This window comes from Bemisia tabaci, chromosome 3 (assembly GCF_918797505.1).
Source record: "Bemisia tabaci chromosome 3, PGI_BMITA_v3".
Taxonomy (NCBI): Eukaryota; Metazoa; Arthropoda; class Insecta; order Hemiptera; family Aleyrodidae; genus Bemisia; species Bemisia tabaci.
The window spans coordinates 63,287,814-63,311,626 of NC_092795.1; the positions used below are offsets into that span (position 1 = coordinate 63,287,814).

A 23,813-nucleotide genomic window follows, 5' to 3' on the forward strand; every position below is an offset into this window, starting at 1 on the left:
CAAGTCACAGGCTATAATCCGCCAAAAAGGCCGATTTTAAGCAATTTTTGCCAAATTTGGCAACATCTTGGTGACAATTTTTTTATGAAATGGTCAAATTCGGATTCAGCGCCAAAAATTACATAGGAAACCATGGAATTAATGCTACCCGGTGTTTTAGGAGGCTAAAATTTCTATCCGCCCGGACTCAAAAAGCGTCGTCGCTCCATAAAGCTGTTCACAAAAATGATGATATCTCGCGAACCAAAAGTTTCCCAGCGAGCTATAATATATCGATGGATGCGGAATCAAACGAACTATCGATTAGACAACTTTTTATTCAAATTTGAAGATAGCCTTTTTGGGTATTTGCGGATATGTAACATTTGTCGAATTTAAAAATCGGAAATTTGGCAATAATGCATGTTAAAATTAATGCGACATTAAAAACATGGTCATTTCCTAAAAGTGCGTAATTTTTAGAGAATTTTCGTTAAAACCGCAACTTCATAGCTCAATTTTAATGCCACTTACGGAATTTGCCTGTTTTCAACTTGGCAACGCTGTAGCGCGCGGGAAAAATTTCGGGTGAACTTGCCAATGCCGGAAAAAGGCGTGTCTTGTGATAGGGAACAACATATCCAACTCCGGGCAAAATCCAAGCGTAGGGTAAAATCGCCGATTTTGAATAACCCTCTTTTTAAACATTCAACCATTTCAATGCAGCTATTTTGAATGGTTTCAGCCTAATAATCTTGACCAATAGAACTTTGAAGAGGCACATCATAAATTTTTTTCTTCTTTAGATTTGAACTCGTCGAAATTTTGATAATTATCATCAAGAAAGATAAGCTAAAAAGTTAAATTTTTCAAGAAAACACCAATAACTACGTAATGATCTCCATGCTCTGGGAAAGAGGGTTTAGGGAAGACCCCCTCCCCCCCCAGGGAGGGGGTTTGGACAGAGACCTGCACTACAAAAGCGTAACGAATGGGGGTGGGAGGTTGAGAAATTCGGAATTTAGCGTTAGGTATAATTAGGTTAGGTTAGGTTAATAGACGCCACCATAGTGCAATGTTCACATCCTTAATGAAGAACTTAAATGCTTACCTATTTGACCACCCTCCAAGACTTTTTCATCCACAACCCGCTAGTCCCTAATAGTTCAAATAGTCAAGTTCTACTAAGTTCACAAAAAACAAACAAAAACATCAAACACATTAACTAAAGTTTAACATCGCGGCCTTTTCCTCCTGGATCACAGTCTAAACAATTGCTCATCCATGAACAGAAGCTGGCAATGGATGTGATCTGTAGAAGAAATTAGGCTTTTTTATTTAGTACTCTGGACTTTTTAGGAGTGTCTTGTCCATTTCAGATTGGCAGAAATTTACTTTATCACCGCTTGTTGCGGTAGTAATTGCTTGAAGAGAACCCCAAGAACTTCCACTTCTTATTTTAACTGGTAGCAAAACGGATAGTGTAACAGCTGACGTCATGGCACTTTCTATTATCTTGGCAGCTTCAAACACATACTGATCACTGACCTGCAAAAGAAAAAAATTGATGATAGCTGATTACTTATTGAACTGTCGACCTTGGTGCAAGCCGACGAGAAGGAACCTCAAAATACTCTTCCCTGAGTTGGCCGTCTTGAAGCCTTTTCAGATTTATTCATTTATTTTTTCATTTTTTTTATTAAATCACCTACAGATGGGATTTTGAAGACCCTGAATTAGTCTCTGTGGTCAGCTAAGCAAACTGAACTGAAACCTGAAACCCAGAGTGTCTCAGTGTCATTCGGACTAGAACAGCACCAAACAACATACCTGTGCGACTGGTACAACTAAACTGAAACCTAAGCACTGAAGCCAGAACCACGTTATGAACTTGCTCAAAAACGGTCCCATATGCGCTTACAGCTTCACTTCACAGGGATAAGATCACCATCAATTTTTCGCAGTTTGTAATTAGCTGCTTTCAAAGCACCCTTGGTAATGTTTGCATGAATTGGCTTTTATGACTTGTGAAATGGAAAAGGTGTAAAATGAGGTAGGAAAAAGATGGAATTTGTCGATTTTTTAAACACGACGAGGAAGAAGTTCAATGTAAGTTGGGCAGTCTTGAAAAACCACTTTATCTCATTCAGCCACCGCAAAATTTGTTGATTATTAGTTTATATTTCTTTGTGGATTGAGGATTGCCAGAGCTCTTCCTTTCTTGGGATTCTTAATTAAATGATTAGTATATACATAACTAGGGGGCTACGCCCCCTGGCCGCTACGCGGCCCAACCCCCTGAAGGCGCTCCGCGCCATCAATGGGCCGCTTCGCGGCCCTATTTTTACCCTCCTATCAGTGTTAGTTTTATTTTTACCCTAAAAAATTACGATATAAGGTATACTTTAATTTTAAACTTTACTTAAAATTACTTTAAAATTACTTTAAAATTAAAAGGACGCGTTTCGGAATGACTGCTTGATAAAATATTGCAGTAAAACAACGAACAATTTTAATCAGGTAATAATTAAGTATTCCGGGAGACGGGGATCGAACCCACAACTTGTTCTAGATAGACGCTTCCGACGTCTTTGACGACTCGGCCACCGCTCGTCTGTAGGAGGTCAGAGCGAATCTTGTGTAGATAAGTGTAGAGCTGATGCGCAGGCTACACAGCTACTGCGCAACCTCCTCGACCACTGCGCATCCTCCCGCGCATAGCGGTAGCAGTCTCGGAGCATTCTGAAAATTCACTCACTTTTATAACGTGATTGTAAAAAAACCTGGGTCCTATTTCCAAAATCTGAAAAGAGCGGGCTCATCTAGGGCCAATTACCCGTCGATTACCGCAAAAAACTTGGAAATCGGCCCGGTAGAACACTCAAACGAACTATGACAAAAAATATAAATTTACATTGTTTAAATGGGAGAATTCGCAACTTTACCATTTAATATAAAAAAACCTGGGCCATATTTTGAAAATCTGAAAAGAGTTGGCTTATCTAGAGACAATTGCCCGTCGATAGCCGCAAAAATCATAAAAATTGGCTTGGTAGAACGCTGGAACTAAGCGTCACCAGTTTCGCAAAATTAGGAGGTCTCGGAGCTTATAGTATGGATTATTTTTGGAGTTTCAATTTTTAATTTTTGGTAAGGTTAATAATTTTAGTTTCTCTACTGTAGTCTAATTTTATTTACAAATATTTTTTTTGCCACGATAATCTTATGGAAGGTTACTGCAAAGTTGATTTAGCAGGAACGTTGAGAAATTTTCGCAACCACTTATTGCCAAACAGGGTAACATTCAGAACTTTTTTAAATGGAGGGAAAATTACTTAGATCCAAAATCTAAACCAGAGCCTCAACCCAAGCCTTGATCTTTAGGAAATCGGATCTCTTAAACACATAATGGTTCCAAAATTCTTTCCAGGTCTCAGCCCACTTTCTCATACATATACAACACGACAAATAATTAAGGAGAGTCAGTTTTTGAAGAGCTGTCAGTGCTCTGTTAAAGCAGTTACTTTTTCACTACTGCCAAGCTGTCATTGAATTTTGTCCTGACGGTGATGCAAAAACACCGAAAAGCTTTGGTTTGGTATATTTTCAATAAACCACTTACAAGTTTTTTCACTCATGAACTGTGCACTATCTTTTACCTTGCACTCACCTACTACATTATCATTTCTTGAATTCATAAATTATTTTGTCTCCAAAACAGCTTATTCAATTGTTTCCATGTAATACGTTTTCCTCAAGGTCTGAGGAGTAGGAAGGGGAGGAGAGGTGTATTAACCTTAAATATTTTTCACACTGACATGTTTTGTGACAAATTTTTTTAAAGACAATTTAAATTTTGTCCAAATTGCAAGAAACTACTCAAGTCAATTGAGTTGAGAAAAGTTTCTCAGAGTTGCATGCATGTATAGTTTGAATATCCACCTAATCAGTTGTATTGTTTACTGATAAACAATTGCAGAAGTCATTAGTCCCCCGATGATAAATCTTTGAATCAATATTTGACAGATGGACATGGGTGGCTGTTGGTAAAATTTTAGCAATCTTTCAAACATTGATTGATCGTGAAGAGCTGTTGAGGGATACACATACTTCAAAATTATCAGTGAAAACTAAATTATAAAAACCAAAAAATAATTAGTGCCAGGCACGTAGTTCAACTTCATATTGTAGCTTTCTGGGTTAGACCAGGCAACTATCAAATGATGATTAAGAATATTTCTGTCAACAGGTATTTGATTTGAGACTGAGCTAACCTCATAAATCAATTCATCGTGCATTTGCAACACCAAATGCGCGGTGACATCATTTTTATCTTGAGTGAACTGCCGCAGTTTAGTGTCAACTTTGATCATGGCAGCTTTTGCGACATCAGCTGCAGACCCTTGGATTGTTGAGTTCACTGCCTGCCTTTCAGCCTGACCTATAAAAAAATGGGAAAACACATCTGTTGTCGATGAAAATTGCTTTAGGGGTTTCAGTGTTTAAAATTTTGGTAAAAATTGATAGTTAAAATCTAAAATTATAAGAATGTTAAATACTTAGTGCAAAGGTTATACATATTTAAATAGGATAGAGATTAGATTCATTAGTGCAAATTGGACTTAACAGGTGAGGTTGCAAATGGACTGTCTTTTGCAATTTCGAACTATAAATTCTGGCTCATCTGAAAAAACACTTATGTGCATAGGGAAACTAATGGCACATATGTTGTTTTTTAACCAGGCTAGAATCTATAGTTCCAGATTGCAAAGTGTAGTCCAATTATTCATTTAACGCAAATGATCTGATCTTCATGGCTGTTGCTATAGTCTGTTTCACGAAAACTGAGACTTTTTATTTGGCATTAAAATCCGTAAATGGCAACGCATCAGTCTTGGACTTGGGTGCTCGTACTGCTTGCCGGACACCCTCCTTTTGTTCAGCGACCATAGGCCGGCAACCCATCCATTGTAAGGGTAGGAACAATAGGCACCCTTTACCTCTCCTTAATGGGCCCTAGTACCCGGACCAAAATTTTTTTCTTGCTGAAAAATTCATCTTTTGGCGTGAAAATTTAGTTCCAGCGCGAAATTTTGATAAAAACGCACTAAAATTCAGTCCAGTTATCTTAATTTTGAGCTGATACACGGCATTTGCGTGTGACCGCGATTTGCTGCGAAATGCCGTATATCAGCTCAAAATTGAGAAAATTGGACTGAATTTTAGTGCGTTTTTATCATAATTTCGCGCTGGAACTAAATTTTCACGCCAAAAGATGAATTTTTCAGAGAGAAAAAAATTTTGGTCCGGGTACTAGGGCCCATTAAGGAGAGGTGAAGGGTGCCTATTGTTCCTACCCTTACGATGGATGGGTGTCCGGCCTATGGTCGCTGAACAAAAGAGGGTGTCCGGCGAGCGGTACGGTCACCCGAGTCCAAGACTGATGCGTTGCCATTTACGGATTTTAATGCTGAATAAAAAGTCTCAGTTTCCGTGAAACAGACTATAGGTATTTGTAAATATCAGAAGTTTGTGCCTTGCTTGCGTTATATTCAAGCAATTACTCTAGGTTTCTACAGTATTTTCCCAGAAATTTACATATAATACCGTTGTACATCCAGCAATCAAAGAGTAGGTGTACGAGGCTTTCGGGTTTTTGCATGTTACAGATAGAGCAAACTTCATTTAGGCAAATTTTATACGAGGATTGATGTACTTGAATAATTAAGAAGTCTTTGTTATTTAATCTAATTTGACTGAGGAGCCTCTTCTCTTTAAAGTTACAATTGGAGTTTAAGTGACTATTTCTATTACGAGGCTGATTTGGGACAAGTGGTATATAATGAGGAATAAAGGATGATGCTTATATTTTCTCTATGTCCTGTGAACATAACAATTCCTCTGTTTTTTGTAAGTAACAATTAATAATTCCTTTTATCTCAGAGGGTAGTAAGTATTCATCAAGTATATTTTCACAGCCTACTTTACTGAGGAAAATTTTTAGTTGCGAAAACCAATTGAATTTTGGAACATTTACATCACTGAAATCTAGTTCCTTTAGACACTTTAAGCAAATTATAGGGTACCTAGAGTCATCCATACTTTCAACTTTGACTAACCAATTCAGTGCCTTTTTGATAACTTTTACTTCTAGTTTACATTTGCCAGTCTCCATTCTAATGGCACAGTGGGGCGTACATCTTTTCCATCTAAATACTGATTGAAAGAATCTGCTTTGGGCAACTTCTATTTGATCACAGTATCTAAGACCCCAAATTTCAGCGGCATACAAAAGTGAGACCGATGAAATCGAGTCCTACAACCTGTTTATAGTCTCGAAAGATTCATTTTTTGACTTTGATAAGATTTCCTTTATGACACTGGCTGAGATGCTGGCACGACTAATTGCGTCATCCACTTGTTGTACAAATACACCGCTACTTGAAAATTTAACACCTAGGGTATACATCAGGTTGCCATCATAGTAAAACTTAGGTGTCCTGCCGGGGTTGCGCCCTTTGTTACAAATTAAGATTTATGTTTTTTGGTGTTCACTACAAGGTCGTTATCAGTGCAATATTTTTGTACAATTCTAAGCTTTTTCCGGGCATCTACTTCGGATTCAGCAAGAATGACTAAATCATCTGCGTAGGCAAGAAGAAGTATGTCGACTTTAATAGTGATATTTATTCCTCGCACTTGTTTTCTGAGCTCGGATTCAATATCACTGATAAACAGTATGAAGGTTAGCGCGCTGACGGGGTCGCCCTGTAGGACACCATTTACCATAAGTATGTTCAATTCATTGATAATTTAGTATAAAGATTATTAGATCAAAAGTAACTCACTTCTAACACCTGGATTTGTGTGACAGATATTCTCCAACACACGGTAACGTCCAGCTAAAGTGAAAATGCGCTCTGTTTGTCGACACTCTTCAACAACACGTTTGATATATTGTTTGACTCCGGGATAGGCGTCTTTGAACTCCTCAGCCATTTTTGTGGCAGTTTCCACGCTGACACCAAGTTCTGTGCTTAGGGTGTTTGAGCCCATTCCATAGATCAGACCATAACAAAGCTGTTTTGTCTGCTGTCGCATTGTATCCGACACCTACACAGAGACAAAAAAGACGAATCTTAAGAGGCTTTTAAATTGTATGGAAATATATTTAATAGACTTAACCTTCTAAAAATATGAGATACTGTAACTTTTTTTTTTTTAATTTGTCGTAAATTGACAGTTTTCAAAAGTTGTACACTTGGTTTCTTAATCTCTAGTTTTTATCTTTGCTTTGCTTTACTCGTAAGACTTTGAGATGCAAAAGAAACAAGGATGAGATTTTCATAATTCTTAAGTATACAATTAGGAATGATATTTATTTCCAATTAATTATGAGGTATCATGAAATTTTTAAAATACTTGTTGCTTGTCTGCAGACATGTCAAACCACCTAAGTAATTGGTTGCAAAAAGTATTTTCAAGATGAAAGAGAGAGAGAGAGAGAGAGAAAACTGATAATTGTTCCTAGGACCGTTCAGAGTTGTTTTTAAAGGTTCTCAGAAGGGTTACTATAGGAAGTAGACCTTTTATCTGATAACTTATGTGTGGTTGTACCTCTTCTGCGGGGACATGATTCCACTTGGCAGCGATGTTGATGAACACATCTCCAGACAGTAATGCCTCTTTCAATGATTCATCTCCTGATAAATGAGCCAAAATACGAAGTTCTAGCTGCCGAAAGTCAGCCGACAGAAATTTGTTTCCTGTGAACAGTAAGAAATAAGTCATTCGGTGACAAGGAAACACGAAACAAGTTCCATTTGTCTTGAGATACGGAACAAATAAATATCTAGGAAGCATATGATCTCCTCAATACTTCATTTTTAGGTCAAAGCCATTTCAGTAGGAGGCTGATGCTCATTTTTTGATTTGCACTCAATGATAAATTCCGTACAGATTAGGAAATAAGAAATTTCTTATGCACGCAAAGAAAAGAAGTATCATAGTAAACGGGCAATTCAAGAAAAGAAGAGTAGATATTTTACAAAAAATAACTTTTTGATTGCTGTAAATACTATTGAAAAAAAAAAGAAGTTTTGATGAAAATAACTGAAAAGGACCCCGCACACCTCTTATGGGAAGCTGCACCACGACCGATTGCCTTCTGACTTATGTATTTCGATTCTCCTCAAAAAGCTGATCAAAAGTTATGATTCCGCCAACTTTCTACGATGCACCGTTTTCACAAAAAATCAAAGCAAAGATTCAATTATTCGGCGAATATGAATAAAAAAGAACAAAGCATTTGAGGACAGGCCCGATGTAAATAAGGAAAAAACGTAGCGTGTGTCCGTCTTCGTATCTGTACCTGCCGACTCAGGGGCTATCTCCCTCCCGCACTCGCCTGGTAGACGTTCAGACTTTCCTGTTCTTATGCTTCTCAAGAATCTGATTTGGATGGTCGAGCAAAACGGCGTACGGAATCCGAGATAAGACTGCCGCTCGGTGCGGGAGTCCCCATGATTTCCTTGTTGACACATAGCCGCTTGTCAATCGAGCATTGAAATGAGGTATCTTTCTAGCTTTTTATCACCGAATAATTGAATCTTCTCCTTGATTTTTTGCGAAAACGGTGCATCGTAGAAAGTTGGCGCTATTATAACTTTTGATCAGCTTTTTGAGGAGAATCGAAATACATAAGTCAGAAGGCAATCGGTCGTGGTGCAGCTTCCCATAAGAGGTGTGCGGGGTCCTTTCGTGTGGAAAAAGCATTCTTTCAAACTCGGAGACAAGGATTCAGGCAACTGTCTCAAACTTCGAATTTTCCATGACATAAGTAAAATGAAAAGTTCCTAGTTGTTTCCGAGATGTAGGAGGCTGTGACTAGTTTTCTCTTTTCAAACTAATAAATATTTTCAGATAACAACAATCATCAATCAATCATCAGAATCATTGATAAGAAACACAGCTATCAGACAGCTACTTGAGCAGTTGGAGTTAATCATCTATTGCTATGAACATCAATGATGTAAAATGGTGATTCCGCTAAGGGGCCTAAATTCGAAAAAAAGTTCAGTTGTGCGAGGAGAAAAATTCTGAAAGACAGCAGCGGATAGGTATGTTGCTATACATGCAATGCAGTAAAGTAAAAGTATAAAAATAAAAAATCCATTTGGATAGAGCTGTAAGGCCGTAATCTATGCTAGGATGGTACAGCTTATTTCATTCAAGACATGCTAAGCAACAGTACAAGAATTGAAATAGGTAAGAAAGATTTATTACGAATTACTTACATTTCTACATGGGTGTATATTGCCAAAACGTTTGTCAGGAGAAACGTAAGTTATTTTTTTCTTACCCATTTCTATTCTTGTACTGTTGCATCCTGAATGAAATAAGCTGTACCATCCTAGCACAGATTATTGCCAAACAGCTCTACCCAAATGGGTTTTAATTATTATAATTTGAAATTAGACGGCTTGAAAGCAAAAACATATCGTAAGAGTATAAATATATTATGGTACAGTATTTAGTTTATATGCGTAAGTATAGTATAGTAAAGATCAGAAAATTTACAACTACATACTTCTCATTTAGAATAACAAAGAGGAAGTCTCTTTCACTCCACTGTATTGAATCTTCCAAAATACATTTGGGCAGTATTATTTTTTACACAATGAAATATTTAGATTATTTAAAGCACATAACAAAAAAAGTATTTTGTGATGATAAGAATAAAGCACGAATTTAAAATAAAGCAAAAGAACATAGAAGAGAAACACCAGACAAAAAAATATTACCTGTAGTTTTCAACGACCAACCGGTTTGAGTTTTTGAGCTTGAGAATTCAGGACATGACTATTTATGTGGGGTACTATAGACTCGCAAGGGTCATAATCTAATTCCAGACAGACAAAATGAAGATTTTGGGAAAACATATGGCTGCACACGATCAAGACTGGAAACAATTTGAAGAAATATAACCACACATAATGACAAGGCATAATCCAAGCCCAGAAAATGAGAATGTTAGATGTCCATGAAAGGTGCGCGCAAATACCCTCAGAGTGAAACATGATTTATGTAGACATGAAATAAAAAAATTCTTCGAGTGGAGAAATTTTCTCCAAGGACACCTCTTCTTGGTGAGTGTTAGCTCTGAAAATTTTTCAGTGTACTCATATTCACAATGAGACTTCATTTAAAAAAAAATAAATAAAATAAATTCATAGGTAAAGTATAAAGTTAGTTGTTTACACTGAGGATTGGTATGGAAAAATAAAAATTAGTGCATTTTTAAGACAATTTTACCTAAAAAAAGAGGGAGAAGGGATGTAGCAAACCAAATTAGAAGAATAGCAGGCAGGCGGAGAAAAAACTTATAAAAATTACTCTATACAAGCGATACAATGAAAAAGAAAGAGACTTGGCGGTATCTGGACTAGATTTTTCAAAGCTGGCTGCAGCAGGCGCAAACTATAAGATAAGACTTTTTTTATGCTTCATCACTTGGAAATATCCTCACCAAGATCTGCTAAGTTGCTCAACATTGTTACAACACCGCCAAAAATCAAGTAAGAACATACTATTGTTAGGTTGAAAATGCAAAATTTCCTTTATCCTGCGGGAACACCTATTAGTGGTTTAGATAACTCCCTCCTCCCCTCAGTCAATAATCAACAAAAAGGGAGGAAGCAAAATATGCTGAAAGAGGGTTCATTTTGTAAAGGTGTTTTCTTGCGACCCGTAGGTGCTCAGCGGAGATTAGACATGGGTGAAAAAACCAATGATTAGGAATTAGAAAGACAGAGACACGATAAAGAATTTTTACCACACAAATTTTAGAAAAAATGAAGAAGGTAAACTTGGCAAGAGAGCCTTGTTGAAATAAGGGGAGGGGGAGGGAAAATTCAATATATACGGTTTTATCACAAGAATATTCTTTCAGTGGGTCATAATTATTTTGCAGTTGCGTAAAATAAGACAAATGAAGTGTTTAGCAGCAGAGAAGCATGAGCCGATTCCTTAATTCCACAACCGCCCAAAAAATTGTATTAAAATATCTTCAACCCCCAGGAAAAAATGCTTAAAAATGTTAGAGATTTTTAAAGACAGCACAAAGAAAAATTACTGACATTTTGTGGAGTATTCATCCCCAGTCTAAAGGCAAGTCGATAATATACAATATTTTAATTTTTTTTTATTTTTGCAGGTTTAATGGCTCATACCCCAATAATGTGCAATATGTTGTTATGAAATTGAACAATGGGTCACTAGCAAGATAGGAATTAGAATGTAGCTGATGCTACTGGTAGCATGTTCTATTTAGTTTGATCAATCCATTCATCAAACGCAAATATATGACAAGTTAAGCATAAGAGGGAAAAATCTGGCTTTGCATTTGGTTCAGTGGTGAGAAATGTAATCTTAAAACAAAAAGTACACAAATGATGGAAGGATGCAATGGTAGTCAAACGCTGGAAGAATGAAATGTTGCACAATTTTGTAACCAAATGCAGGCAAACATTTTCGTAGTCAAACGATGGGAGAATGAAATTTTGCACAATTTTGTAACCAAATGCAGGCAAATATTTACAGATAAAATTGATTTTACATCATGGCTCCTTTTATACTTCAGACTTAGAATTTTGTAACCTACCTTTGGCAGAAAGGAAGGCTGATCGAGGGCTAAAAAAGTGACTTGCGATAGAAAAATCACGAGGAACCATTTGCAAATTCGGCTCCAACATTGAAACTCGTCCTGTGACAGTGTGCGTGTAACATGAGCCATGAATCTTGCTTGAATTGGAACTTGCCAGCAGCAGCGGATTCAGAACCTGAATGTTTAAAACGTGATTGGCATGTTAGTTGCACAACATAATTACAAAAAATAGCCATTTAGTAAGGCATCGCAGGAGGAGCAATACTATGTTGATCATATGGTGTACCTTTACTTACACTTTGCACAAGTCGATACATAAATATCCTTGCGTCATAGTTTCACAGAGATATGGATAAGAACTGGATTCATAGGTCCATAAAAAATATTGATTAAATTCTGCCTTCATCTTTTTGCTAGTCAAAACGAATGGTAAACGTATGGAATAAGCAAAAATATAATTCAGAAGTCATGTTCCTATCAGTTTGCTCGGCACAGCGAGCGTCACAGGGATAATCTGAGCTTATCAACCTGACAAGCAGTGTTTGCAGCTTAGCATGAACTCTTAGCAGCAGCCATCTGGCCTCCAACTTTTTTTCTTAGGCGCCAAAATGAGAAATTGCCCTTTCAAAATGCTTCAAGTCAGGAATACCCCATTGAATAGCTCAATGCCATAATGTTAGGACAAGACCCGATGGGTCACGAGACTTAACGAAGACAGAGGGGAAGAATGGATGACCCAACACGACGTGGCACCTTGCAGAATGCGCCCAAAAATCCCGAAAACGGAGTTTAACAACGATTTCCTTAGTGGCCAAGGCTCGGCCACTGGTTTCATTTCTTAGCGGCCAAAGGGGACTTCTTACCGGCAAATTTCTGTTGGGCCAGCAAGTGTTTCGAACATTGCTGACAAGGTCAGATTTCTAGGGCTCTGATTCGTTCTGGCAGTAGGCAAAAGCCTGGATTTCGAAGCCTGCGCTCTATCCAACCAATAAGAATACGATGCTCTATCAAATTGAAACAGACAGCATCAATTTAATGGCGGTGCAATCTAATTGAGGAACAAACAACCAATGGTAGCAGCAACCTGGTTGCATTGATGCACTTTGTTTGATCGCATGACCCAGGCTCATAAATAGATGTGAGATAAAGATTGAATATTAACCAACCTTCGAAAGGAGATGATGAATTTTGCGCCACTGAGACATTGATACTATGATTGGGTGCGTTTCTTCTAGTTTCATCTCTGCTACTTTCAAGCTTTTCTTGACCTAAAAAGCAGTTGTTGAGAGAATGAGAATCATTCAAAATACAATACTAGTCCTGACAATCAGACATTCCAATGACGATAGTCAGAGAATAATAATTACAAAAAAACTTGTGAAGGATTCAATTCTATATTGTATTTATATATTATATATTTATATATTATTGTATTATATTTGGATACACTTATTTTGACTACAAAATTGTTAAATCAGCAATTTCCTTTTTTTTCCGTGAGAGATAAGCGAGGGGGAAGTGGGTAAAAAAAATAAAAATAAGGGGAAAAAAAGGAACAAAAAATGGGAAAAATGAAGCAAAATAAAATAAAATCAAACAAAGAGGCTCCATCCGACACAATGGCCTAGTGTCATTAGAGGGTGTTTCATTTTCGTTTTTGGTTTTTTATTTGTTACCTATTTGTCTATAAGTTTTGTATACCTCTGTACTAAGACGAAAATAAATTAAATTCAAATTCAAAATTCAGATATAAAACATTAGCAAGGGATAGGATTTAGACACATTTCTCCTTCATGTGACAACAAACCACCTGCTCCAATCTGTACTGCCTTCTGGCAACAGCCTGCACACTTAGCGGTATTAGCACCTATACAAGCCGTGGTTGGTGGCCCTGAGAGGTGCCATTAGAAAGGCGAGCTGGCTGGCTCCATGATTTTTGCTTTGAGATGTGTATCGTGTGGCTGACGGGTGCGGAGTGGACACAAGTGATCCGAGTGTCATTCGGATAGCCACGACTGCCACTAGAAGTGCAGGCTATTGCCCAAGGGCAGTTTTGACTGGCTTAGCGCCACATCATTATAATTTTTCAATACATGAATGATTCAAGCTTTCATCTGCTTCATTAAAAATTGGCCAATTTATGGAAAATCTAAAATACAAACTTTTATGCACGAGCAAGGACAGGAGAGAAGGTAAACAAAACAAAATAATATTTTCTGACTTTTTACGAGCATTCAGTTTGCTCAACAATTTTTACAGACAAATTTCATGGGAACAAATGAACCTACAAACCTGCTTCCACTCTTTCGGTGAATTCAAGTTGAATTTTTTCCCAGCCAATTTAAATATTTTTTCCTGAACGGCATTCATTGCAACTTCAGCTTCCAGGCTCATGTGATTGGCCAGCGGCCGGTCGAAAATGATTCCAGCCGATTCTAATTGCGCTAAAATTAGTTGACAAGGCATTTCTAATTCTGAAAATATGAACAGAAGCTTTGATAAAAGAGGAAATGATGAGCAATCGGCAGAGAAAAAGTATTTTCTACCCTAAAACGTTTTGGAAAAAGCACCTTAATTTATTTCTACTTCCAGAGTTACTTAAAAATATTACAGTAAAAATGCGAAACGACTTGCTTATTTCTGTTTAAACATTGCGGACTTCTTGTCATACTTAATTTCCTCTTTGCAAAACTGGTCGATGTAATTTCTTGAAAACTTCCCTGATTTTTTTCTCTCATAACAGAGTATTCTAAGTGAAGTTCGAGCTATAAAATTAGCTCATTTTTCTTCAAAAGATTAAGAGCAAAACTTTTGAAACACCCTGATGGAGATGCAAGGGTTTCTGATTTTGGCCATAGATAAGATAACACTTTTAAGTTACACATCAAAACCTTATTAATGTTTCAAGTTTGAAGATATTTTGAAAACAATTGTTTTAAATCTTGGGATTAACCAAGTATCATTTAAAAAGCAAGATAAAGTACAATGTGCACACCTTGTTGTTGCAGATAAATTAAATATAAAAATAATTTCGCTCGAAGCATTTTAGAAGACTCTTTAAAGAAATTATCAGATTAAAAGTAATAAAAGTAATACCTAATTAACATAAAATGTCGAAATGCACATCAAAATATTTGTTGAAACTGGAAACTTTTGATAGTTAATTCAGACCAAAAAAAAAAAAAAAAAAAAAAAAAAAAATTAACCCCTGATCTGTGTGCACTACTTTTCAAGAGACTCAGACTTTTTTAATTAACAACTACAATTATTTCATAATTTTGAGAAAACAGGAACATGATACTTTAATTTGTTACAAATTTTCGCATTACAAAAAATGGATGGTAAAAACGTTGAGATTTGGAAGTATAAATATTGAAACCAGATTTAAAATACTAATGATTTCTTTACATACCTTTGAAGACATGCATCAGATTCCTTTCAGTCAGTTTTGCTTCCAAAGCTCTATAAAGCTGATAAACAATTCTGACATCTTCCACCATACTATTGTGAAGTTTTTCCAATAGGTAGTACTTGGCCTTGGGGCAAAAACCGAGAATGAAAAACGGAAAACATTACACAACAGTGATGAAACTAGGCAAACAAAAAATAGTAAACGAAAAATTCAAATTCAGTATTTTTGTTTGCACCTAGACAAGATATTTAACAGACTCAAGATACGAGCAAAAAGATAAGTACCGAAAACAATTTGGTACATTTCTGCTTTAATTTAATTTTTGGTGGGAAAACCAACAAATACATATTATCATTCAAAATGTTGGACTTTCTTCAAAATTCTATTTTATTATTAATTGTGTGTCACAATTAACTGTGTGTCCAACACAAAATGAGAGCAATTTCACAAGAATATTTTTTCTTTCCTTTTCAAAGAGCACTAAAGTTAAAATAGTTAGCAGATTTAAACACTATATGTTTTTCTGTTCTTCAGCAATCTAAAAGTAATTAGCAATCTAGAAGTTCCAACTCTATTAGAAATCGGGGAAAGATAGGAAAATGGCACTCACCAAAAATTCAAATGAATAGTCGCCTGAATGTGGCTCCAGCAACCAGTGAGCCACTGCCATATCTAGGAAACTGCAGTTCCAAGCAAGATGAAAAAACCTGTTGATAATCTTGTAAATGTACTTGGCATTAACAGTGATGATCGTACAGGCCGAGCAGGAAAATATTTCTTTCAAGATCTCGATCCCACATTCGTCTATAAAACAAAACGAACATAACTGGATCACGGGAGAACAAGGTAAGAGTTAGAACACCTAAGAACATGTTAATTCGTTAAAATTCCACACAGAACATAGCAAATATATATAAGTTTCCATCATTAACTCATAAACTGGAAATATCAATTTGCCTCAGTAGTTTTCCTGTCAAGAGAAAAAAAAAATGACCCTAGATCAAAAAGACAATTTATAAGACACTTAAATATTTGAGAAAATAACAAAGCAGGTTTATTCTATTCCTGTTCCGTCCTTGGGAAAAACCCTTTCACAAAAACGCACAATACATAATATTTAGTTCCATTTCAATATGTACATAATAATTAGGTTTATAAGGACTTATGAAAGTTGCACTTGATTCATGTTTCTATGATTTGGACTGAATTCACTATTTTGTCATTTTGACAACCATAAACTTACTTCAAGCTTTTTAGGTAAAATTTTATTTATCAGCAAATATTACTGATGCATGAGTTTCAGGCGTTTTTATTTAAAAAAATTTGAAGTAACTGATTTCGCCCCATGAATTACTGATTTTGAATAATACTGGTATGAAAACAATTAAGTGGGCACTAGTTTAATTTAAGGCTTGAGAAATTACAGGGTCAAAAATTATAATCACCGTTTGCATTCAAATCCAGATAGTAGATATCTTCTGCATCTGCTGTGAAAGTGAGGATGAGCGATGCGCCATTGAACTTGTTAATTTTACTACCAGCAGAGTTTACACTTGATCTAGTGCTTTTTTTGATAAATTTTCGGCCGATGTTACTTTCCTTGGCGACTCCTTTTACGTACTTCATGCAGAGACACAGACTAGATTTTTGGCGGAGCAGTCTTTCGAAATGGGCTCGGTTCAGTTTGTTGTTTTTACACAAATGATAGACTGCTGCATTGTCTTTCTGCATTACTTTTTTTTTGACCGGGAGTTTCTGGGCTGCCCTGGAACCAAGAAAGAGCTAATACATGTGCTGAACAAAAAAGGATTGAACGTTGAGGCATTTATCAATCAAAGGGCGCAAAGGAGCAAACCGAGTTTACGGTTTTACACAGATGCCCTCAAAAATTTGAAGTGTTTTTATTTGTCAAAACTGGATGCATTTTCTCTAGAATAAGGAGTAAAATGGAAAACAAATTTCAAATATTATACGAAGGTGATTAATACATTAAGAATTTATCATTAGTTTAAAGCATTAAATTTTTGTTTTATTTAGAATCTTTCTGGTAGTAAAAATTTAATTTCAGTTCAGTATCACCCTTTACAGTTACAGTTACAGGCAGATACAGATGTAATTATGCTAAATGGAACTATGTGATTCGGGTTGGCCAACAACATAGTCTCTTTCAGCATAAATATGTCTATTTAATAGTCTGAGATGCTAGAAGCCTCTAAAGACTCAGATATTTTAAGGACTAACAGCTCTCTAACATTTTAAATGAGAATACGGAGTAATAAAAGAAATAGTGTATTTCTGTAGGAAATATGTACTGCGTATATATTCACACTTTCACTTTCTTCAGAATAGAATCACTTTCACTTTTTCCAGAATATATTTTCCTTTTAAAAATTTGATTAATGTATAATTAGCTCTCTGACTTCAAGTAAGAAAGATTTTTTTCTTCCCCCAGAATTATATAGAATACAATACGGCGTTATTGCGTTCCAACTTTAAATCTACTAAAAAACTAAGGAAAGTTATGAAATAAATACATACGGACCAGGTTTCCTGCCGAAGCTGAATCTTGAGCCTCTGGTTGGCTTATTAGTATTAACTTCTTGAGAATTCCCTACAATATCGTCTCCGTTATCACTTCCTTTGCTTTTCCTGATGGAACTTCGAGTTTTTGCTCCAATTTTTTTCGCATTGGCAACCAAACTTGGTGCACCAGTGGGCTTTTGGTATGATGAATTTCTTGAGCTTCGTCTTAATTTTGGATGATTCTTGATCAAAGAAAACTCCTGTGTGTCCGACAAGAAAACATCATCCAAAAGTTTATCAGGTGTGGCAGTTTTGCATGGCCTCGATTGGGTAAGTTTGGCCCCGAGTTTTTGCGAAAGCCGCGTTTGTCGACGGAATTTCTGGGAAACAGGGATCTTGGTTGCCAGCTCATGACTCTTTTTTCTCATTTTTCTGGTCGCGACACCATCTAATTCCTGGCAAAGCTGCGTGTCCAGATTCAGAGTCTGAGCAAACATAGAATTCTCAGGACTGATACTCTTCTGATTGGCGTTGGTATTACTGTTCAAACTTGCATTTGCCGAGTTGATTTGTCCAGAGAAGCTAGCCTCAAACAGATCTGGAGATGAAACTTTATCAGCAACAGAAGCAGATTCTTTCAAATTAGTATCAAGCTTAGGTTTGACTAATCGCGTACTCATACTTTTCCGTTTCCTTTTCTTTCCTGACATTCTTGCTTCTGCTTTCAGTTCTTTAAGCGTCTCCTCGTAAATTAACAAGGAGGACTCTAAAATACTGTCTCCTCCGCTGTCGGAGTTGAACATTTCAATTGATAATCTTTTAGCAGGATTGACTGAATAATTGACATCTGAAAATGGGAGGTTTTGAAACATATCTGCGCTTTTTCTAATGGAGTTAATGTTCTCTGTTATCTCAAGATGCAGTGAGTTTTTAATTTGTTTTTGTTTAGGCTGCACTAAACTGTTTAGTTTTTTTTTTGAGAGCAATAAGGTATCTATCAAGCTGGGAGAGTCGATTTGTGTAGGGTTTGCTGTCAGTATTGAAGCTTCCATGCATCCCGAACTATTTAATATTTTTGGCTTGATAATCGATACTTTGGAGGACCATTTCCTTTCGTCAACCGATGTTTCGAAGAAACTAGGTGAATCTAAACTCTGGGATTTTTTGGGATTTATTAACGATGTTTCTACTATGCTAGAAGAATTTAAACTCTCCGCTTTATTCTCGCTGCAGCCTGACAGTTCCAAATCAAAAGGTGAACTGATGAAATTTTGCGAGGGCACCTTTCCTACAGATTTTGGCCTTAATTCGTTTGTGCTGATCATTTGAAAAACAGAATCGTCTACTTGCATGCAATCAAAAATATCGTAACTTTCCCTCTTTCTTTCTCCAATATCACAGTTTAGATTGATGCTGACAGAACTGGGTATTTGTTCTGAATCGAAAACTTCAGTTTCTTCAATTACTGCTTTCATATTAGATGAATTTTTTATAGACTTACAGGTCGACTGGGTTTCTTCCACCACTTCAAAATTTTGAGACGGTGAAGTCTGACTTACACTTAATTTTTTGGTACATTTCAGGATTTCCTGAGAAGCAATCATGCTAGAATTATCATGCGATGACTTAAAACTACTATTAAAATTATTTGACTGATTTTCCTTAGATTCTCCGTTGCTTTCATGATTGGAAAGTGTATCACAGCTGTCTTGACTAGACTTAAGAAATAATTTCATTTTATTTGATTCAATGTTGGAGCTGCAGTCTGATTCCGTTGAAACTGATGTTCCCATCCCATGATCACATGCAGTTTCATTAACTCTTGTGCTTCCAAACGTTTGACTTGGGGATAAATTTTTATTTGTTGGGTGAGAGGGTGTGCTGGTCTTAGAAATTGTATCACTGTTTGAAGACTCTGGAATGTTAGCTGCTTCATCGCTCTGACTTCTGTCAGAACCCCACTCCACTTTTTTTAATCCTAGTTCATGCTGGAAAAAATAATGACAGAAAGAGTCATGGGTCAAAAATTTAAAATGCCTAAAGCAATGGGGAAATACTTTATGTTGCTTCGTAGGGCTGTGCGAATAGTGAATTTTCCGAACGAAGCGAATGGCGAATAATTTTGGCAACTTTTCGCAAATAGCGAATAATTTAAGTCAATTATTCACAGCTACGAATAGTAAAACGAATAATTTGAAATGACTTTTTTAAGTCTGAAAATTCGCGAATATTACAAAAGTCGACAAAAAAAATGTGATAAATTTTTTTAAGAATTTTCTATTTGCTCATACACCTGCACAGAAAACAACAATGGTAGCCTAGGCTGTTCAGAATGTGTTTGAAGATCCCTGGTTGCTGGCTTGACTGTCCCTGCCCTGCAGGTACGTATGCATTCCAGGGATTTGAAGTTAACTGCGCGGGCAGTCAAGCTAGTATCGAAGGATCACCAGACACATTTTAGTATTTTATTTTTTTCAGTGTAAATGAAAATGTATTTATGAACTTTGTTTTTCTATTTCAAACATATCTGTGTCTTTCAATCCTTAATTTGGGCTCTTTGCTTATCCCCCCAATCGCAATCGCGCTCGCTGTTCGTAAACTCGGCAAAGTCGGTAAAGATCAAAGAAGATCTGCCGTACGCGATGTCTAGGGTGGAAGCGGAAACCTTGCGCAGGTTCTCACAACGTTTCACGATTGCCACTCGGAAATTCGTTATTTTTGATGGCGCGAATATCTGAAAATTCGTTCTTCGTGACGGCGCGAATATTTGAAAATGTCAGTTCAAAAATTCACTATTCGCAACGGCGCGATTATTCGCAATTTGCGAATAGTGCGCGAGACAGATGAAGCGAATATTCGCGGCGCGAATAGTCGGAATTGCGAATATTCGCACAGCCCTATTGCTTCGTTAAATTAAAAAATTGAGTGCATCCTCAAAGTCTGCGTTCCTGAAAGTTTTAATTCATAGGAGGAGAAAATTGAGACACTTGCAAATACTCTACTATTTTGCATTATTGAACCAAATAAATTTCTCAGTTACCAATTAAAAAAGAAAAATAGAATAAATAAAGTTTAAAAAAGAAACTGGTAGATTCTTCGGTTTTAAAGAACAGATGTTTTATCTGTGTTTTTGCCTCTATCTATTCTATTCTGATATGCACTTGAAAATGCTAAGTTCTGAGGCTGAAATTTCAATACACCTAAAAGATAGGGATTCCAATTGATATGAGGAGCTCTCAAGTAGAATCCCAATTGAGGAACATTTGAAAAAGCATTTTAAAATTTTGGCTTGAATTTCACTAAAACATTAAACTCATGAGTCACTTTGAATATTCTCTAGATTATTGTAAAATTTTATAAAAATGTTTCTTCAATAGAATAGCATTAGCTTTAAAAATCATACTTTAATGTGCCAAAAACGTTTGCATACTTTTCTGAGGAAAACTTTTGTACATTACCTTCAAAATTTCTCTTGCTTCCGAGATAGCTAGAGCAGCAGCTTCTCTCTCAGTTAAGCCTGATCGGCCGGCAACCCAGATTCGGCGGCACTGATTTTTCAGGTCTTCTTTATCACTGTAAATATGACAAAACACTCAAAAGGTGACTATACTCCTTCATTTGCAACACATAAAGTCATGAAACTTCTAGGCTAGTAGATCAAACAGATTTTTAATCAGAGCAGAATTATATTTTTCAAATAATCACTTGATGGCGCGCCTTTAAGACAAAAACTACTTCTGGACTTTTCTCTGACACTGTTACAGTTTATTTGTGATAAGTTTAGTGTTTAGCAAATTTTACGAGCTATGCTGATGACTGAAGAAATCAAAAGAAATGAACGAACAAAAATAAAACGAGGGCAAGTAACTACCTCTCAAAAGGGATGGCTTTTCGTAGTGCTTTTTCAACCTGATCTTCTTCAGCAGCTGCCAGATCAGTGAGCGTCTCTATTCCACAATTGAAAAGGGCACGTGCTCGAGATGCATCCAGAGATTGGCATCGCAGTAGATCAATCAGTTCTCGATGAACACCGAACTGAAGACGATCACAAAACTGCGACACGAGAAGTTCAATCGTTGCCCAGCCTAATCTTCGACAAAACTGAGTGACGAGACCTAAATGAAGACAAAAGCAAAATTTAGCAAAAGTGAAATTGCAGCCGTTTTACCTTACTGCCTCTAACTTGTCTTAACTTAAGTTGTCTTAATTTAAAATATTTATCAGAGTAAAAAGATGGGTAAAAAGGCAGAGAAAAATATGCCTGACAATTTAAAATGCACCTCTTTGATCATACAAATTAATTATTTATTGACTAATTTGAAAAACTAGGTAAAAAAAAGTCTCACCTGCAAATGCTGAGGCAGACTGCTGCAATGATTGAATCATCCCTTTAGATGCTTGATATTTGGAGGCCACTTGACTCAGAGGCATTTCATTCACCAGATCTTGTAAGGCTAGGGCAGTGTAAAATCTACGCAGTATTGTCATTTTCTCTAGCTAGAAACAAAAACAAACAAAAAATGTACATCAAATGTCAATCATCCAAAAGAGCAAGGAAATACTTTTTCTTTGCAATAGAGAGGTTTTCGTTTCCAAAACTGACATTCTTTTCCGACTGATCCTGTCTGTGGAGATTATTAACAACGATATAAGAGATTGCGAAGGTGACCTTCTATAAAAGAAGGTTGGATAAATAATCGTCAAGTTTTCTTCTATACCTAACATTTTACTCAAAATATGCACCCAAGGCATATTTAGAAAAAAGAAAGAAAAATCCTTCATCTCGTTGTATCTTTTTTCATTCTTTTGATCATTTCAATAATTCAGAGTAAAAAATTTGCTATATTTGCTAAAATTGCTAATAAAAAATTTGCTATATATATTGCACTATTTACATTTCCTTTTTTCTTGTCATTTTGACTCAAATAAATGCGGAGAAACTCAGTCCTCCTGATTAAAGTGAAGAAAAATCCAACTTTTTTTGGACATTTGACTAAATGAGTGAAATAGCAGATAGGAAATATCGATGCTGAAACTGCAGAAATGCATATTGGGGGTTGCATTGCGGGTTTGCAGACTCTTTGTTATACCTCATTTTCTACCTAGAACTCTATAGAACGTTAATTTTTGAAAACTTTGGTGATTTTCATTCCCTATATGAAGAATAGTTTGTGAAAATTTCAAGCCATAATGTTGACTCAGTCTCCTTTGAGAAGAAAAAAAAAAAAAAAAAAAAAAAAATTAAAGCGGAGATTTTGAAACATTGCAAGCGAGATACGTCTTTTAGAAATTTCACCATTGATATGCTCTTGACATAAACAGACATTGTGAGGGGCGTATGGAATTTGCACTTCGATTTTACAGGCGGCAAAATAAAGAGAAAAATTAAGCAGTTCACCAAGAGACTCAAACAATGTGATTTTCACATTCTCATTCTTGCTCTTGGAATTGAGAGCATAAAATTCCCGCCAGATTAATTTTTTTAGAGAACAAGAGGAGAATTTTGACATTGTAGTCTTACAAACGGTTAAGAAGTTTGGCAGCAGCAGGAACAGACAAAGGGGATGCTAAGAGCGACGGAGTTGAATTTCTGGAGAAGGTAGGCAAGAATTTCTAGAAGAGATCAGGTCCAAAAAGCAAGAGTGCGTCAGATCACGAGAGTCAAAAATGACATTGTATTCGACGTCATGACCAAACAGCTTGAAGGGCTTTGGAAGGATGGGGGACTTCGGTGGCTAGGTGTCACAGAGCACCAGAGAGTGCTATAAAAGCGGATACATTAATTTTTTTTCCCCCCAACAATTATAACATGAGAAAGAGCAACTTACATGTGCAGTGGATTTGTAGTTAACGGTTCCCCGTACAGCTCGCACTAAGAATCGTTCATCAACTCCAACCATCTCTCCCACTTTACGCATACTTGGAGTCAGATTCTCCCACAATGATAGTATGTGGAGCCAGTCGAGCTGGGACCCCCACTGCTCACTAACAGAAAATGGGGTTACCTGAATAAAAAATAGAGACACATTCAGTAAGCCCTAATTACTTCTCAACAGGAGTATTAGACATTTTAAGCTACCGATAACAAGTTAACTGACAAAAGGTATGACTTTCAAGAAAATTCTGGAATTTCAAGAAAGATTTTCATTTTTGAATTAAAACGAGAGAAAGTTTCATTTGAGAGGAGTCATTAGGAAGTTTTTTTATTTCCAGTTCCTTAAGTAATAAAAAAAA

At 36.4% G+C, this 23,813-nt stretch overlaps 1 protein-coding gene across 4 annotated transcripts in view; it reads right to left on the bottom strand.

Moving 5' to 3' along the window:
- Positions 1–1,187: 1,187 nt before the first annotated feature.
- The window catches only part of PolQ (DNA polymerase theta), a 40,590-nt gene continuing 17,964 nt past the window's right edge, over positions 1,188–23,813 (bottom strand). Inside the window, exons 14-28 of one of the 4 annotated variants that reach the window (XM_072299006.1) lie at positions 23,408–23,584; positions 21,926–22,076; positions 21,451–21,694; positions 21,038–21,152; positions 17,599–19,567; positions 16,502–16,816; positions 15,667–15,860; positions 15,057–15,180; positions 13,937–14,118; positions 12,811–12,912; positions 11,642–11,819; positions 7,597–7,745; positions 6,828–7,092; positions 4,254–4,444; positions 1,188–1,527 (exon numbers count right to left, since the gene is read on the bottom strand). In XM_072299006.1, the coding sequence (XP_072155107.1) occupies positions 1,318–1,527; positions 4,254–4,444; positions 6,828–7,092; positions 7,597–7,745; positions 11,642–11,819; positions 12,811–12,912; positions 13,937–14,118; positions 15,057–15,180; positions 15,667–15,860; positions 16,502–16,816; positions 17,599–19,567; positions 21,038–21,152; positions 21,451–21,694; positions 21,926–22,076; positions 23,408–23,584 (4,566 nt within the window). In that variant the 3' untranslated portion in view covers positions 1,188–1,317. Of the gene's footprint in view, positions 1,528–4,253; positions 4,445–6,827; positions 7,093–7,596; positions 7,746–9,782; positions 9,941–11,641; positions 11,820–12,810; positions 12,913–13,936; positions 14,119–15,056; positions 15,181–15,666; positions 15,861–16,501; positions 16,822–17,594; positions 19,568–21,037; positions 21,153–21,450; positions 21,695–21,925; positions 22,077–23,407; positions 23,585–23,813 lie in introns of those variants that run through there. The other 3 variants (XM_072299005.1, XM_019055604.2, XM_019055607.2) reach the window with 3 other exon arrangements.